The sequence below is a fragment of the Capra hircus genome, chromosome 19 (assembly GCF_001704415.2).
Source record: "Capra hircus breed San Clemente chromosome 19, ASM170441v1, whole genome shotgun sequence".
Taxonomy (NCBI): domain Eukaryota; kingdom Metazoa; phylum Chordata; class Mammalia; order Artiodactyla; family Bovidae; genus Capra; species Capra hircus.
In genome coordinates, this window is record NC_030826.1 from 38667054 (window position 1) to 38683162 (window position 16109).

Sequence of the window (16109 nt, forward strand, 5' to 3'; positions counted from 1 at the left end):
CCTAATTCTAAGCCAGGCTCCCCTTTTATTTTTTTCAGAGGAAGAGTAGTTTCCTTGCTTCTGTATTTACAGTGACAAAACAATATGTTGCTATCATTAGTTCTATGAGATGTTATAAAATTGAATCTGAAAAAGACATCTGAACCTGGTGAGAAAGGTTATGGAGAAATATTTACATAGTCTAAGCTGACCTAGGTCCTTCATCTTTTCTTTGTAGGGCTTTGGTAATGGAACTGTAAAGTTTTTCTGTTACTTTGGAGGCCTGAAAGTGTGATGAACCCGATATTCATTGCTAATGGTTGAGGCACTCCTACCAGCTTCTACCTACTGCAGTGTTTTGGAAATGAGGGGTTCTTGTGGTCAGAGTAATTGTGCTGAAAACTTTGACGCTTCTGTGTTCTAACTCCTTGCCACTTCTTTGATAGTGTGGTTGGTATTGGGGGCCGATGAACTGGGAAGATGCAGAGATGAAGCTGAAAGGCAAGCCTGATGGTTCTTTCCTGGTACGAGACAGCTCCGATCCTCGTTATATCCTGAGCCTCAGTTTCCGATCACAGGGTATCACTCACCACACCAGAATGGAGCACTACAGAGGTGAGAGGTGCTGGCATTTGAAGGAAGCTGCCTTTCCCCTTTGGCTTTTTCTACCTTTGGTATCTGACTTTCTCATTGGAATGATTCACAGAAATGGAAATGTGAGTAGGTAGGAAAATCTCAGGCACTCAACTGAATATTGATATATGGGCACTGATTTCGATCACGAGAAATATTGGTGGAGATGGTGAGGAGCATACATGTTCCATTTAAAAGTTTTCTCAGCATCTTGTCTCCTAAATAGAGTCTGAAGAAGACTACTGAAGAACAGAATAAAGCCAGTAACACTCTTCATAGCAGGAAGAAATAACCTAGGACCATGAGACGAATTCTCCCAAGCTTTGGTCCATGATTAAACTTACCATCTAGAGATATTAGTCATGTATATAAAGCGGAGAATTTGTTGATCCTGTGACTGTTCTGTTCTGAATTTCTTTGCCTGGCAGTCACATCAATGATAGTTATGTCTTTTTCTGGTCAGCTTTGTAGTCTTGCAGGAAATAGTCATCAAAACTATGAGAATTTGTGGAATCAACGTACCGTCTGTCTTCCTCTGTGGTCAGGTTGTGCTTAATATTCCAGTCGCGTTGAGAAGCTGACTTGTTCAGTATTCCTGTCTGGATGGACTTTGCATCAGGATGTTTGGTATTTGATTTGGGCCCCAAACTTGTAATGGTTATTGGTGGCGGGGCTGGCTAACACATACTTTGTCAAAATACCTGCAATATGCTACAAATTTTAAAAATGTGGAGAACTCTGGGGAGTTTTATGGACTTGCCCCTCCGATTCCTCTTGTTCTTCCCACGTGTGATTAATCTTAAATGAACTGTATGAGATACTGCATTTCATGTAAGGGGCTCTTTCATGCTCTTCACCAAATCAGGCACCACTGTATCTTTCCTGCTCTCAGCCGCGTTCTGCTGAATTAATTTGGTTTCCTTCTCTTGTTAGGCAGGAAATAGCTGTTTAGGTCAGCATAGCTTTGTCCATGGTTTCCTCTTCCCCCACCTCTGCTTTCAAGATGCATGAAGAGAAAGGAACTCTGGTCCAAAGACTTGAGAGAATTAGTTAGAGACTGTGGGGTAGACTGCTACTTGTTTTCTTGCTGCTCCTAAAAGCAAAAGTCAAATAAATAAAACAAAACGCATTAAATAGCATTTCAGAGTGAAGTGCTTTTATAAACCTATTGAAATTATAAATGACTAGGCCATGGAAATGAATAAATGCTTGACCTCTAGGTTCCAGATAGGCGAGATGCCTATTCGAGGGTATTTTCAAATGGTTCTCCAATTACTTTTTGTTCAAAGGAACTTTTCTTCCTTGAATAAATGGAATTTTTAATAGAAGCCCTGGGCCTTTCAGTTGCCAGTTTGCAATGGAATATTTGTCTCCATCTCTTTAAGTGATCCCGAAAGAGTAGCCAAGGTTCTCAAATCTGCAGTTCTCCTGAGTGATTAGTTCCCTTTTGTGACTCTTGGGTTTAGTGCTTTAGTTGTTGAAGTTTTTTTTTTTTTTTTTAAGTTATGGGAGTTCAGATTGCTTTTTGCCTTTGGGATTCTAAAGTTTGGGGTGGGATCTTTGTAACATGTTAGGGTGTGGGATTTTAGAAGTTATAGAAGGAAAAGACTTAGAATTTGATTTGTGTGCTTAACACATACATGAATGAGTGAGATCCACAAAACCGCTGTTCCTGTCTTTCCTATTCTCTGCATACTTGAAGATTTAAATCTTCTTGAGGGAATGTCATTTAAACTCACTTTAGCATAGCTGCCTTTTCTTTATGGTCTGTGGTTTAAAGATTAATGTTCATACTCAACAAAATCTTTTTATGTCTTTTTTCTGACTCAAATTTATTATTGTTTAACAGAAACATTGTAAGACCTAATTTATATATTATTAAAATCAACATCTTTCTTTCCATTAGTTGTAGAACAAGCAGGAACAGGGACCTCTGACTCAGCTTGACCACAAGCTACCTTTCCAGGAGGGAAAATCATTAAAATGCTTGAGCCAGCTTCTCACGTCTCCCTAAAGCAAGGTTTCCATTTTTACGTCTCCTTAACTTTCCATGGCAGGAACCTTCAGCCTGTGGTGCCATCCCAAGTTTGAGGATCGCTGCCAATCAGTGGTGGAGTTCATTAAGAGGGCCATCATGCACTCCAAGAATGGGAAGTTTCTCTATTTCTTGAGATCCAGGGTTCCAGGTAAGGCTATCGTTAATTATTTATTTATTTAACTTACTTGGGTATGATCAAGCATAATATCCACTCCCCACCCCTCCCCTCCCTCTTCTATCACAGTTATTCAAAGCTTTATGTTAATTATTTAACTTACTTGAGTATGATCGTGCAGGATCTCTACCTCCACTCCTGCACCCAGTTCAGTTCAGTTCAGTCGCTCAGTCGTGTCCAACTCTTTGCGACCTCATGAATCGTAGCATGCCAGGCCTCCCTGTTCATCACCATCTCTCAGAGTTCACTCAGACTCACGTCCATCGAGTCCATGATGCCATCCAGCCATCTCATCCTCGGTCATCCCCTTCTCCTCCTGCCCCCAATCCCTCCCAGCATCAGAGTTTTTTCCAATGAGTCAACTCTTCGCGTGAGGTGGCCAAAGTACTGGAGTTTCAGCTTTAGCATCATTCCTTCCAAAGAAATCCCAGGGTTGATCTCCTTCAGAACGGACTGGTTGGATCTCCTTGCAGTCCAAGGGACTCTCAAGAGTCTTCTTCAACACCACAGTTCAAAAGCATCAATTCTTCGGCGCTCAGCCTTCTTCACAGTCCAACTCTCACATCCATACATGACCACAGGAAAAACCATAGCCTTGACTAGACGGACCTTAGTCGGCAAAGTAATGTCTCTGCTTTTGAATATGCTATCTAGGTTGGTCATCACTTTTCTTCCAAGGAGTAAGCGTCTTTTAATTTCATGGCTACAGTCACCATCTGCAGTGATTCTGGAGCCCCAAAAAATAAAGTCTGTCACTGTTTCCACTGTTTCCCCATCTATTTCCCATGAAATGATGGGACCGGATATCATGATCTTCGTTTTCTGAATGTTGAGCTTTAGGCCAACTTTTTCGCTCTCCTCTTTCACTTTCATCAAGAGGCTTTTTAGCTCCTCTTCACTTTCTGCCATAAGGGTGGTGTCATCTGCATATCTGAGGTGATTGATATTTCTCCCTGCAGTCTTGATTCCAGCTTGTGTTTCTTCCAGCCCAGCGTTTCTTATGATGTACTCTGCATAGAAGTTAAATAAGCAATATGACAATATACAGCCTTGACGTACTCCTTTTCCTATTTGGAACCAGTCTGTTGTTCCATGTCCAGTTCTAACTGTCGCTTCCTGACCTGCATACAGATTTCTCAAGAGGCAGGTCAGGTGGTCTGGTATTCCCATCTCTTTCAGAATTTTCCACAGTTTATTGTGATCCACACAGTCAGAGGCTTTGGCATAGTCAATAAAGCAGAAATAGATGTTTTTCTGGAACTCTCTTGCCTTTTCCATGATCCAGCGGATGTCAGCAATTTGATCTCTGGTTCCTCTGCCTTTTCTAAAATTAGCTTGAACGTCAGGGAGTTCACGGTTCACGTATTGCTGAAGCCTGGCTTGGAGAATTTTGAGCATTACTTTACTCTAGCATGTGAGATGAGTGCACCCACTCACCTAAAAAACCCCCAAGCCAGAAAGACTTAAAGCTTTTTTTCCTGGCTCTTTTAGCCTCCACTCTTCCTCGAGCCTAGTGGGTAATGTCCTGTCCTTATATGTTAATCCCCCAAGAGCCTGGTGGGCTATCGTCTACGGGGTTGCAAAGAGTTGGACACAGCTGACTAACACACATATTGAGAAGGAATCTTTGCTTCTCTGATCACATGAATGAGAAAACTGATCCTGCTTCTGATGTCTCGGTGTCATGTATTCACATTTAACTTTCAGAGGTCTTTCCTTGTCCCTGATCCAGGCATCTCACGTTTACAAGCGAAACAGAGGGCTCTCGGGTCATTTTCATGGGAAACTGGGAAAGTAAAAGAGTCTTCACTAGAAATGGGAGTGTCAAGGAGGCTGAATTTAATAGCACTATTTGTACTAAAATTTCTGTCAGAGAGTACTTTGTTGTGTCCTGTATCCCTGCCAGTATTGAATTCAGAGACTAGTCTCGGTTTGGGAGCACTGGCAGTACCTATCCTGCCCACTAAATAGGGGGTATCTATATCATCTCTGTTGAAGGCTGGGGCGAAGGGATGGTTTGGAGGAATCTGCTTTTATAATGTTGGAAAAAAGTAAAATGAGGAATTTGTAAGATAGAAACAGAACTTAAAATGAGAACATCATGCTTTCCCACTGAATCAAATTAAGATTCTTAAACTGGGTGTCAAGAAATTGCTCTAAAAAGAAGTTATAGGGAAGCCTCCGGCAGAACATCAGCAACATCTGATGATATCAGGAACATCAGTTGAGCCAGGTTACAGGAATGTGTTTTATAATCTTGGTGATTTAAATAAGGCATGACAGGGTGTGAACTGTATTAATTCTCACTTCATTAACTACTTGCCTCAGTGCTGTCGACACAGTTCGGTCTCATGCAATTGACTTGGTTAAATGGAAAAAGTTAGAATCCTTTCTTATAGGAACTGATTCTGCCTAGCCATTTTTAGAATTTGTGGCTTTGGGGGGTGTTTATTTAATAAACAGTATCAAATAAACTCAGTATCAAAAATAAGCTACTTCTGTACCTCAGAGAGGGATTCTCAGGTGGCTCAGTGGTAAAGAATCCCCCTGCCAATGTAGGAGACACAGGTTTGATTCTTGGGTTGGGAAGATCCCCTGGAAGAGAAAATGGCAACCCACTCTAGTATTGTTGCTGGGAAAATCCCATGGACAGAGGAGCCTGGCGGGCTACAGCCTGTGGAGTCGCAAGAGTCTTATGCGACTGAGCACGTACACTACCCTCAGAGAGCTCTTAGCTTCAGAAAGGGGACAGGTAGGAAGAGAAGGCGAGAGCCCATGGTAAAGTCCATATAAAGCCTGGTGGTGATTGACAGGGACAGGGTGGGTAGTCATCTCTGCTTGTGGGTGGATCCTCTCAGAGGATTCTGGAGTCCGGAGCATGTATCACTTGTAGAGTACTGAGAGACTTCATGGAATCTTGGACTCCTCAGGTGTAGCTCATTTCATTCTACAAATGTGCGTTGTCTGCAGAAAAAATTTTGAGTAAGATTTTTAACGTTGCTGAAGGTTAGTACCTGCAGTGATTGCTGCTATTTGTTATGTGCCTACTTACCATGTGCCAGGTATTTTGTCAGGATCTTTATTTAAATATCTCTTAATTTCTTGCAACAGCCTCAAAGTTAGCTAATAGATGGGTCTCTTGGGAAAAAAAAAGTTCTTTTTTTAAATTTTGTCAATGAAGAAACTAAGGGTGTCTCAAAAGTGAAGCCACTTACTCTAAAGGTTACTCAGCTATCAGTGCTGAAGCCAGGATTCAAACCAAGGCCCAACTGACTCCAACTCCTGTGCTTTACTTCCCACCCTCTGCTATGGGGAAAAAAAACAGCAGGAAGCAAGTTGCAGATTGAGTTTCCTGGCATTTATGGGGAGGATGTAAAGAAGTCAGAATTGTGTTTATCTGTGGATAAACACAGTGGAGAGTGGAGAGTGTCTTTCTAGGATACAAGTAGGATATCTATTTGCACTTAAAATTGTAGTCAAGTTGAGAAGGGAAAGCAAATCAGTATTTGCCCCTAGACCAGAAGTGACTTCTCTTTGAAAGATTGGGACAAAGAAGGCCAGGTCATTGTTCTCCTTACCACTGTGTGCTGCCTCCCTTTGCTTATCAGTGTTCTCGGCATTCTGTGAGGCTGACTTTATTAGGCGAGAGGATTCCCGTGAGGAGGTGGTGGTCATTAGATTTAGGTTGAGCTCTGTCAGCTTATACCAGGGATTATAACTCAGGGGATGGTAAAAGGAGCCCTTTGTTTAGACTTTGGGATGCTGATAACTGCCTACAAGGGCCTCGTAGTGTTTCATTTAACCCTTATGAGATCCCTTGAGGGAATGTTACAGTCTCTCCTTCCTTTTTATCTTTTTAAAAATACAGATTACGAAACCGATGCACAGTGAATTACAGTCAAGATGCAGAGTCAGGTTTTTCTGGCTCAGATCTAGAGCTGAATGTACTAGCAGCATATCCAGCCTGGTGTAAAAGGAGGCCAGGGATTATAGGAATTATAAAGCCAGGCCTAATGAAAGTTTTAGATGGCACCAAGTGAGGAGCAGAAAGAATTTAATCAGTAGAATAACTAGCAATTGAGGGAGCGGTCATTGGTGAAAAGGATGGCCTCTGAGCTTGGTTTGCCCCTTATCTCTTCTCATGACAGTGTTGGAACATGGTCATGATAAATCTGAAGTTGCTGATTTATCTCAGTCTGGTCCGATTCACAGTTGTAAGCTAAACACCTAACACCAAGCAGCAGTCTCCAAAAGAGAATGGGATTGGATTAGCACAAAACTTCTGATGCTGGGAGAGCTAGAACTCAACTTGAATGTGTTCTTCTTAGTTAGAAGAATCTCCATCATCTCTGAAATGCCTAAAAAGAAAATATTTTTTTGTTTTTTTAATCACACTTTGAGTCAGACACTCTAAGGAAATCAATTGCTTCCTCTTTTGCACCATCATTAAGACTGTAATTAATTGTTCAGTGATATGTTTTCCTTGTATCTCAGATTTCTCAATTCAGTCCTGTTAACAGACATTTGGGGTTGGATATTTCTGGTCTTCAGGGAATAGTTTGTTGTGGGAGAGACCTGGGTGTTTGGGTGCTCAAGACCTGAGAAACATTCTTTTTACTTTTTTTCTGAAAGAGATTCATCATGCCTGTGTGCATGCGTGCTAACTCGCGTTAGTTGTGTCTGACTCTGCAGCTCCATGAACTGTAGCCCAGGAGGCTCCTCTGTCAGTGGGGTTCTTCAGGCGAGAATACTGGACTGAGTTGCCATGCCCTTCTCCAGAGGATCTTCCCAACCCAGGGATCAAACCCATGTCTCTTAATCTCTCGCATTGGCAGCTGGTTTCTTTACAACTTGAGCTACCTGGGAAGCCCTCATGCCTAACCCTGGTCCTTTTAGGGGAAAGAGGAAAGAGCAAAGTGGCTGAAAATGGGATTTGTGCACACTACCCTGGCATGAGGAGAGGAAAGTTCTTAATGACCACTGTTGTTTCTTGCCTTTCCCTTTCAGCTGCATTGGTGTCTTATGTTGGACTTATCTCCATTTCTGACCTCTTCTGTGAACATGCTTTGGATATCAGAGCTCCACTTGTTTGCTGTGTTTGGGGGCAAACAGTAAACAGTGAAGTTGACACTAGGGAATATCAGAGAATTAACAGGTTTCAAATTGCTGTTTGTGAACCTAAGTCTAAAAATAACACAATTAAATAGGCAAGTATATATGGTCATTAAAAGAAAACAGTCAAATAATTGTATGCTACTATTATCCTGACCTCTTTAAGTGCAAATCCTATAGTACTGTCTTTGGGAATAAATAATTAGGTACATAAATTACTTTTGTCTCTGAAACGTCATGTTGAGTTTAGCAATATTACAACCAACCTTCCAAAAGCTTTCTGTTCATCATAGTCTAATTTACTAAAGACTATATTTAAAGCATATGAGTGAAAAGGTAAAATTGAAAGAGGCATTTGAACCTAGAATCATTTTAAAACCACTTGAGTTTAAATATATACAAGAGAGAAATGCATGTGTGAATTTTTTTTAATGGTGTATGAGGAGAGGGCCAACCAGTGGTGTGTGTGGGTGGATGAGGGCTTTTGTTGTTTGGTTGCTAAGTCGTGTCCAACTCTTTGGGACCCCATGAACTACAGCACACCAGGCTTCTCTGTCCTCCCTAATCTCCTATCATTTGCTCAAATTCACGTCCATTGAATTGCTGATACGATATAACCAACTCATCCTTTGTCATCCCCTTCTCCTGCCTTCAGTCTTTCCCAGCATCAGGGTCTTTTCCACTGAGTCATCTGTTCGCATCAGGTGGCCAGAGTATTGGAGCTTCAGCTTCAGCATGAGTCCTTCCAGTGAATATTCAGGGTTGATTTCCTTTAGGATTGACTGGTTTGATCTCCTTGATATCTAAGGGACTCTCAAGAGTCTTCTCCAGCACCACAAATTGAAAGCATCAATTCTTCAGCACTCAGCCTTCTTTATGGTCCAACTCTCACATTCATACGTGACTACTGGAAAAACCATAGCTTTGAATATATATGGACCTTTGTTGTTAAAGTGATGTCTCTGCTTTTGAAAACACTGTCTAGGTTTGTTATAGCTTTTCTACCAGAGAGCAAATGTCTTTTAATTTCATGGCTGCAGTCACCATCCACAGTGATTTTGGAGCCCAGGAAAATAAAATCTGTCGCTGCTTTCACTTTTTCTCCTTTTATTTGTCATGAAGTGATGGGACTGGATACCCTGAACCTAGTTGTTCTTACGCTGAGTTTTAAGCCAGCTTTTTCACTCTCCTTTTTTGACCCTCATCAAGAGGCTCTTTCGGAGAAGGCGATGGCACCCCCCTCCAGAACTCTTGCCTGGAAAATCCCATGGACAGAGGAGCCTGGTAGGCTGTAGTCCATGGGGTCGCAAAGAGTCAGACATGACTGAGCAACTTCACTTTCACTTTTCAGTTTCATGCGCTGGAGAAGGAAATGGCAACCCACTCCAGTGTTATTTCCTGGAGAATCCCAGGGACAAAGGGAGCCTGGTGTGCTGCCGTCTATGGGGTCACACAGAGTCGGACACGACTGAAGCGACTTAGCAGTAGCAGTAGAAGAGGCTCTTCAGTTCTTCTTTACTTTCTACCATTAGAGTGGTATCATCTGCATATCTGAAGTTTTTGATATTTCTTCTGGAATCTTGATTCCAGCTTGTGATTCATCCAGCCCGGCATTTCACATGATGTACTCTGCATAGAAGTTAAATAAGCAGGTGATAGTATACACTCTTGTCATACTCCTTTCCCAATTTTGAACCAGTCAGTTGTTCCTCGTCCGGTCCTACCTGTTGCTTCTTGACCTGCATACAGGTTTCTTAGGAGACAGATAAAGTGGTCTGGTATTCCCATCTGTAAGAATTTTCCATAGTTTGTTGTGACACACACAGTCAATGCGTTAGCATAGTCAGTGAAGCAGAACTACATGATTTTCTGGAATTCTCTTGCTTTCTCCATGATCTAACAAATGATGACAGTTTGATCTCTGGTTCCTCTGCCTTTTTGTAAACCCAGCTTGTACATCAGGAAATTCTTGGTTCACATACTGCTGAGGCATAGCTTGAAGGATTTTGAGCCATAGCCTTGCTAGCATATGAAATGAACACTGTTGTTTGGTAGTTTGAACATTCTTTGGCATTGCGCTTCTTTGAGATTGGAATGAAAACTGACCTTTTCCAGTCCTGTGGCCACTGCTGAGTTTTCTGTAGTTGCTGGCATACTGAGGGCAGCAGTTGAAGAGCATCATCTTTTAGGATTTTAAATAGCTCAGCTGGAATTCCATCACCTCCACTATCTTCGTTCATAATAACACTTCCTAAAGCCCGCTTGACTTCACTCCAGGATGTCTGGCTGTAGGTGGAGTGACCACACTATTGTGGTTATCTGAGTCATTAAGATCTTTTTTATATAGTTCTTCTGTGTATTCTTGCCACCTCTTTTTAATCTTTTCTGCCTCTGTTAGGTCCTTACTTTTCCTGTCCTTTATCATCCTCATCCTTACGTGAAATGTTCCCTTGATATCTCCAATTTTTTTGGAGAGATCTCTAGTCTTTCTCATTCTGTTGTTTTCCTGTTTCTTTGCTTGTTCATTTAAGAAAGGCTTCTTACCTCTCCTTGCTATTCTCTGGAACTCTGCATTCAGCTGGGTATATCTTTCCCTTGCTCCCTTGTCTTTTGCTTTTCTCCTTTCCTCAGCTATTTGTAAAGCCTCCTCAGACAACCACTTTGCCTTGTTGCGTTTCTTTTTCTTTGGGATGGTTTTGGCCACTGTGTTCTATACCGAGTTACGAACTTCCTTCTATAGTGCTTCAGGCACTCTGCCAGATCTAATTCCTTGAATCTATTCGTCATCTCCACCATATAATTAAAAGGGATTTGATTTAGATCATACCTGAGTGGCCTAGTGATTTTCCCTACATTCTTCGATTTAAGCCTGAATTTTGAAATAAGGAGCTCATGATCTGAGCTTGTGTTTCCATCGTGTAGTGGTCAGCAGGTCAGCTTTACATGCAGAAAGCCCTAGTTTCAACCCCCAGGGGAACCAGCCCCTGAGGATGAGGGTTACAGTGCTTTAAAAATGTAAGTGCTTGATTTGAAGGGATAGGGGTGAGAAGTCAAGGACCAAGAGAGACTGGCCCTGAATCAGGAAGCTGTGACTATCTGACAGCAACCCCGTTAGGACAGCCACATGGGCAGGTGCTCCGGGAAACTCCTGGAGAGCCCTCCTTTGAGGTTCCCTGGGCTAAACTCTTCCTCAGACAGAGCAAGTGCTCAGGGAAGGCCAGCTCTGTTGGTTCTGTGCTGTGAGCAAATTCTCTAAGCTCAGTAGGCCTCAGTTTCTTCATTGTGCAGTGGCGGGTAATAGTGGTATCTATTTGGGAGCACAGCTTTGAAGACTGAGCTAAATAATTTTAAGATAAGCTTACTTATATAGCATGAAATGTATTTCAATTTTTTTTAGAAAGTCTGTTATTAACAACCATGAAAAGATTTTGGGAGACAATCTGTAAGCTTTAATTTTTTCTTTTCATGGCTTCAAACATCATTTTAAAACTGAAATTAAACTCCAAAAATAGATATTGTATTTTCCAACAAGTTGTGTCTACGGAGTTTCATTTGATTCAACAATGGTTGAGAAAAGAATTCTTTCAAAGGTTTTGCAACTCAGATTCTTTCTGAGAGCAGTTTGCTTGTTTACCTTCCATAGTCCTTTGTTTATTGAAACAAGAGTATTCTTTATTCTCTTGAAGTGTTTCAGTGTCCCTGCCGTTGTGGGTGTCTCTATTCTGTGGCATTGACCCCTGGGGGTTGGAATTTCCCAGCATGGAGCCTGCTGATAACTGTGATGAAACATGAGTGTGGGGCTTCCATTGGTCCTGACTGGCTTTAGTCAGCAGGCACTTGTACACAGAACAGTACCACTTCCAGCTTGCCCAAGCTACTGTAATTGCTTTTAAAAGTATTATCCTGGGCTTCCCAGGTGGCACAGTGGTAAAGAATCCACTTGCCAAGCAGGAGACACAAGAGATGCTGGTTTGATCCCTGGGTTGGGAAGATCTGTTGGAGAAGGAAATGGTCAACCCACTCTAGTATTGTTGCCTGGAAAATTCCATGGACAGAGGAGCCTGGTGGGGTACAGTCCAAGGGGTTGCAAGGAGTTGGACACAACTGAGCACACACAATTAAAGTGAACCTTAAAAAAAATAATTAACCAATATGAATATTATTTGGAAGCTGTTTATCTAAAAAAGAAAAAGTATCATCATCTTTTTTTCTGTTCCTGTACCCAACCTAAATTTTCAGAAGTAAGAAGGGTGGTTGGTGGGGGTGGAGGAGTAAAAGGTAGCTAAACCTGACTGTCCTAGCTTGAAGTAAGCGACCGTGTGACCGGCCTGTAAAATTTGATCCTAGCTGCTGCCTTCTGCTTACTGTCTCTCAGTTGGAATTTGGTGGGGGCCCCTCTTAACAGCCTTTTTGAGTCCTCACCTTCAAGATACTCTAGATGCTAAACAAGTGTCGCCCATTCCCAACAAGGATGCCTTTGACTGTTGTCCTTGGGCCTGAGATTGGCCACTTGGCTCCAAGCAAAGTCTCTAGCTCAGCATTTTTCACTGAGCTGTTTGAAGAGCAAGACTCTCAGTTGTTAGAAGTCAGGCTGGGGAAGCCCCCTGACAGAGGGTGGGCTCCCCTGAGTATGGAATATGGTAGCAGTACTATGGAAACCAAGTTTTGTGGAAGGGCACTTTTGCACTGAAGACCTATGTGAACTGTAAAGAAGCACCGTTTCCCTTCCCTGGACTCTCTTCATAAGGAAGATTAGATACAGTTAGCTGCCTTGTCTCATCTGAATATTTCTCTCGGTTTGTTCTTGAAGGACTGCCGCCAACCCCAGTCCAGCTGCTCTATCCAGTGTCCCGCTTCAGCAACGTCAAATCCCTCCAACACCTCTGCCGATTCCGAATCCGACAGCTCGTCCGGATCGATCATATCCCGGATCTCCCACTGCCTAAGTATGACAGGGTCTTTAGAGCCGGAGCGGGGATGGAGGGTTACTCACAGTGTCAGCGAGGCCTGCAAGTGGAGTGTACAGGCAGAGCCTGGCGATTCACAGGCATCATTTTTCACTTCTCCTGTGTCTTAGCACTTACTTAGAAATGTCACAATCCAGCCAAGAAGGAGGAAGGTGTGTACGTGTGTCACTTTCCCTCTGCAGACTCTGTGAAGCGTAGAGTGGAGATGGTAAGAGGGAGGGAGACAGAACTATAATGAGTGAGAAAGTGGGAATTTTCTCAAGTTGGCAGAGACTCTTTGGTGTTGTCTCAACCATATAGGGAATGAAAAGAAGGGAGGGTTGAATAAAGGTGATCTTTCTTTTTTAAGTTCTGTATAACACTTGTGTGTACCCCTCTTATATTATTCGTAGGCCTCTGATCTCTTATATCCGAAAGTTCTACTACTATGATCCTCAGGAAGAGGTATACCTGTCTCTAAAGGAAGCGCAGCTCATTTCCAAACAGAAGCAAGAGGTGTTGGAACCTTCCACGTAGCGAGGGGCCCCCTGCTGGTCACCACCAAGGGTATGCATACTCCGCCTCACTGTCCGGCCTGGTCTCTTCCTGGGTAGTTATCCTGCACTGGGCCTTGCCCCCTTCCTCCCGCCCCATGCACATACCCCAATCCAGGCATCTGTCCAGAGTGTTGCCACATCTGATTACGGAGTCCCGGGGGGCACATACCCCAAAGGGGAGAAGAACAAATAGACGAGAGGCTTGAGTATCTGCAAAGCAACGTGCGTGCTAATCACTGGCTATATATAAAGAGGAGGACATAGAAGTGCAGCTGTTGCACAAATGACATGTAAAGCAGGAAACCAAAGGGGAAGGAAACTTCATCAAGGGGAACACAAAATGCCCTGAATTGCAATGAGCATGCACTTCAGTGAGAGTTCCCCTGTCCCCTGGCTGGGAATATGGGGATGAGGGAAAAACGGTTTGCTCTTCTGTTTAAAACTCCATCTGGGCCACTGAAAAGTACATTGATAAAAAGAATAAATGAATTAACTAAGGAATTCATTTATATAAGAGTGTATCCCATTGCTATACTGAGTTTTATTTATTTGTTTTCCCATAAAATACCTTGGAATACTGGTTTGTACAGATAGATTCTAATTAGTCTTGGGGATTCCCTAGTGGTCCAGTGGTTAGAGCTCTGTGCTTCCAGTGCTGAGGGCTCCGGTTCGATCCCTGGTTGGGAAACTTAAGATCCCCACATGCCTCGGGGCTCAGCCAAAAAAAAAACAGTCTTCTTAAGTTACATTTCTGTGAATATTGAAAGTAGAGGTAAGTAGGGAACAGAATAGCCAGAAAGTGGTGACTTTGGTAGTAAGGGTTATGTGTAAGAGCTCACGTTCTAGAGATCTACTGCTGGGGTCAAAGACTACCCTCACCCCTCTCAGTGGGGAGTGTCCTTTCTAAACACTGAATTCTTCTAACCTCATCTGTTTCTAATCCCATCCCCCATACAAAACAAAGGGGGAAAACCCATAGGTGTGACAGCTTTAGAGTGGAAAGGGGGCTTTAACTCTTCCCACCCTCTCAGCTCTCTTCATAATGGGAGAGAGTGACAACTGGTGTTTTTGTTCCATGGGTGTTTTTGGGCCATGGCTCAGATGACCCCAGCTGTGTGTCTCCCCTTGGCTCTGGATGTCTCTGATCCTGTGCTCTTGAGGGGAGAGCATGTGAGCCAGGACTAGCCAGGGGAAGAGTAATGAAGAGAGATCAAGAAATGGTAACTCCGGGAGGCAGTTAACTTTTAACTTGAAGGATCCTGGGCCGGATGTGCAGTTTCTGTGTCAAATCTTCAGTTAGAGGCATACCTGGGAGATGTATCATGGGTTCTGTTCCAGACCACTGGAAAAAAGCAAATATCACAATAAAGCAAGTCACATGATTCTTTTGGTTTCCCAACGCATATAAAGAGTTTTATCTACACTATACTGTGGTCTGTTAAGTGTGCACTAACATCATATCTAAAAAATATACATACCTTAATTTAAAAATATTTTATTGCTAAAAAATGCTAACCGTCATCTGACAACGTGGAGTTGCCACAAACCTTCAACTTGTAAAAGCGCAACGAAACAAGTTAAATGAGGTGTGCCTGTATTGGCAAGTTGTGTGCGCTCAGAAGTGTCTCCTAAAACATTTAAGGGCTCTGTTGTCTAGGAGGGTTTCTCTGTTTGGTGGCTTTGCAGTGATTAGGGTAGGGAACTAGGGGGACCCACCTACTCATCTGCACTGTTGAAGAATAACTGGGACTGTTCAATTAGAGCATTGCTTCTGTAGGTGCTGTGCTTTAGGAGGAGCCTACACGAGCATGTGCATATTCAGAGAAAGGTTAGGGATGGTGTGGACTGTCCACACTTCATAATGCAGGGGATAAATGATTATCACCGACCAGAGAAGTTTTAGGGTGAGAGGGGCTTGGAGGCCAAAAGAAGTGTTTGATAGATTTTCCTAAGAGTGATCAAACTTATTCTGTGTGGTTCCAGGGGGCAGGGCAGGAACACAGAGTAAGTTATAAACAGTTCAGTCTCCAGTTTTATTTCTGCTTTATTTTGTTTTTGGTCGCACTGCGCAGCATATGGAACTTTCCTGACCAGGGATTGAACCTGTGCCCCAAGCAGCAGAAGCTCGGATTCTTAATCACTGGACTGTCAGGGAAGTCCTCAGTTTATCTTTAGAAGAACCTTTTGAACAGATCCAAGTATGGAATGGTTTTCCGCAGGAGTTAGTGAGTTCCCCATTTGTTGATTCAGCAGACCTCTATATATTAAGTAGCCAATATGAATTGGGAAGAGAGTGCTGAACAAGATAGTCAAAGGCCCTGTTCTCACAGAGCTGCAGTTCTTAGGAAGAGATAGCAACAGTGAGTAAGTGAATAGGCTAGTTTCAGTAGACTGTACATGTTGTGAGGGAAATTAAATTGGGTGAAGTTCAGTGGTTAGTGGTAACATGTCATTCATACTTAAGTTTGAATGATCAGGGAAGGCTCTTGTGAGGAGGTGACATTTTAGCTGAGATTTGAGTATCAAGGAGTTAACTGTGAGAGGACCTGGGAGCAGGCATTCTAGGCAAGAGATCCTCTAAGTACAAAAGCCCTGATATGATCAGGCATAGGCTGGGGCTGGCCATTGGTCATGAGCGTGGAGGGGCAGTCATGTATTCGTAGAGGATT

The 16109-nt window shown here is 42.8% G+C and overlaps 1 protein-coding gene across 3 annotated transcripts in view; it reads left to right on the forward strand.

Moving 5' to 3' along the window:
* SOCS7 (suppressor of cytokine signaling 7) overlaps positions 1-16109 on the forward strand; it is a 31411-nt gene that overhangs the window by 12810 nt on the left and 2492 nt on the right. For all 3 annotated transcript variants that reach the window (XM_018064968.1, XM_018064969.1, XM_018064970.1), the window contains 4 exons: positions 426-594; positions 2670-2798; positions 12748-12883; positions 13297-13450. In XM_018064968.1, coding sequence (XP_017920457.1) covers positions 426-594; positions 2670-2798; positions 12748-12883; positions 13297-13420 — 558 coding nt within the window. In that variant the 3' untranslated portion in view covers positions 13421-13450. The remainder of the gene's footprint in view (positions 1-425; positions 595-2669; positions 2799-12747; positions 12884-13296; positions 13451-16109) is intronic.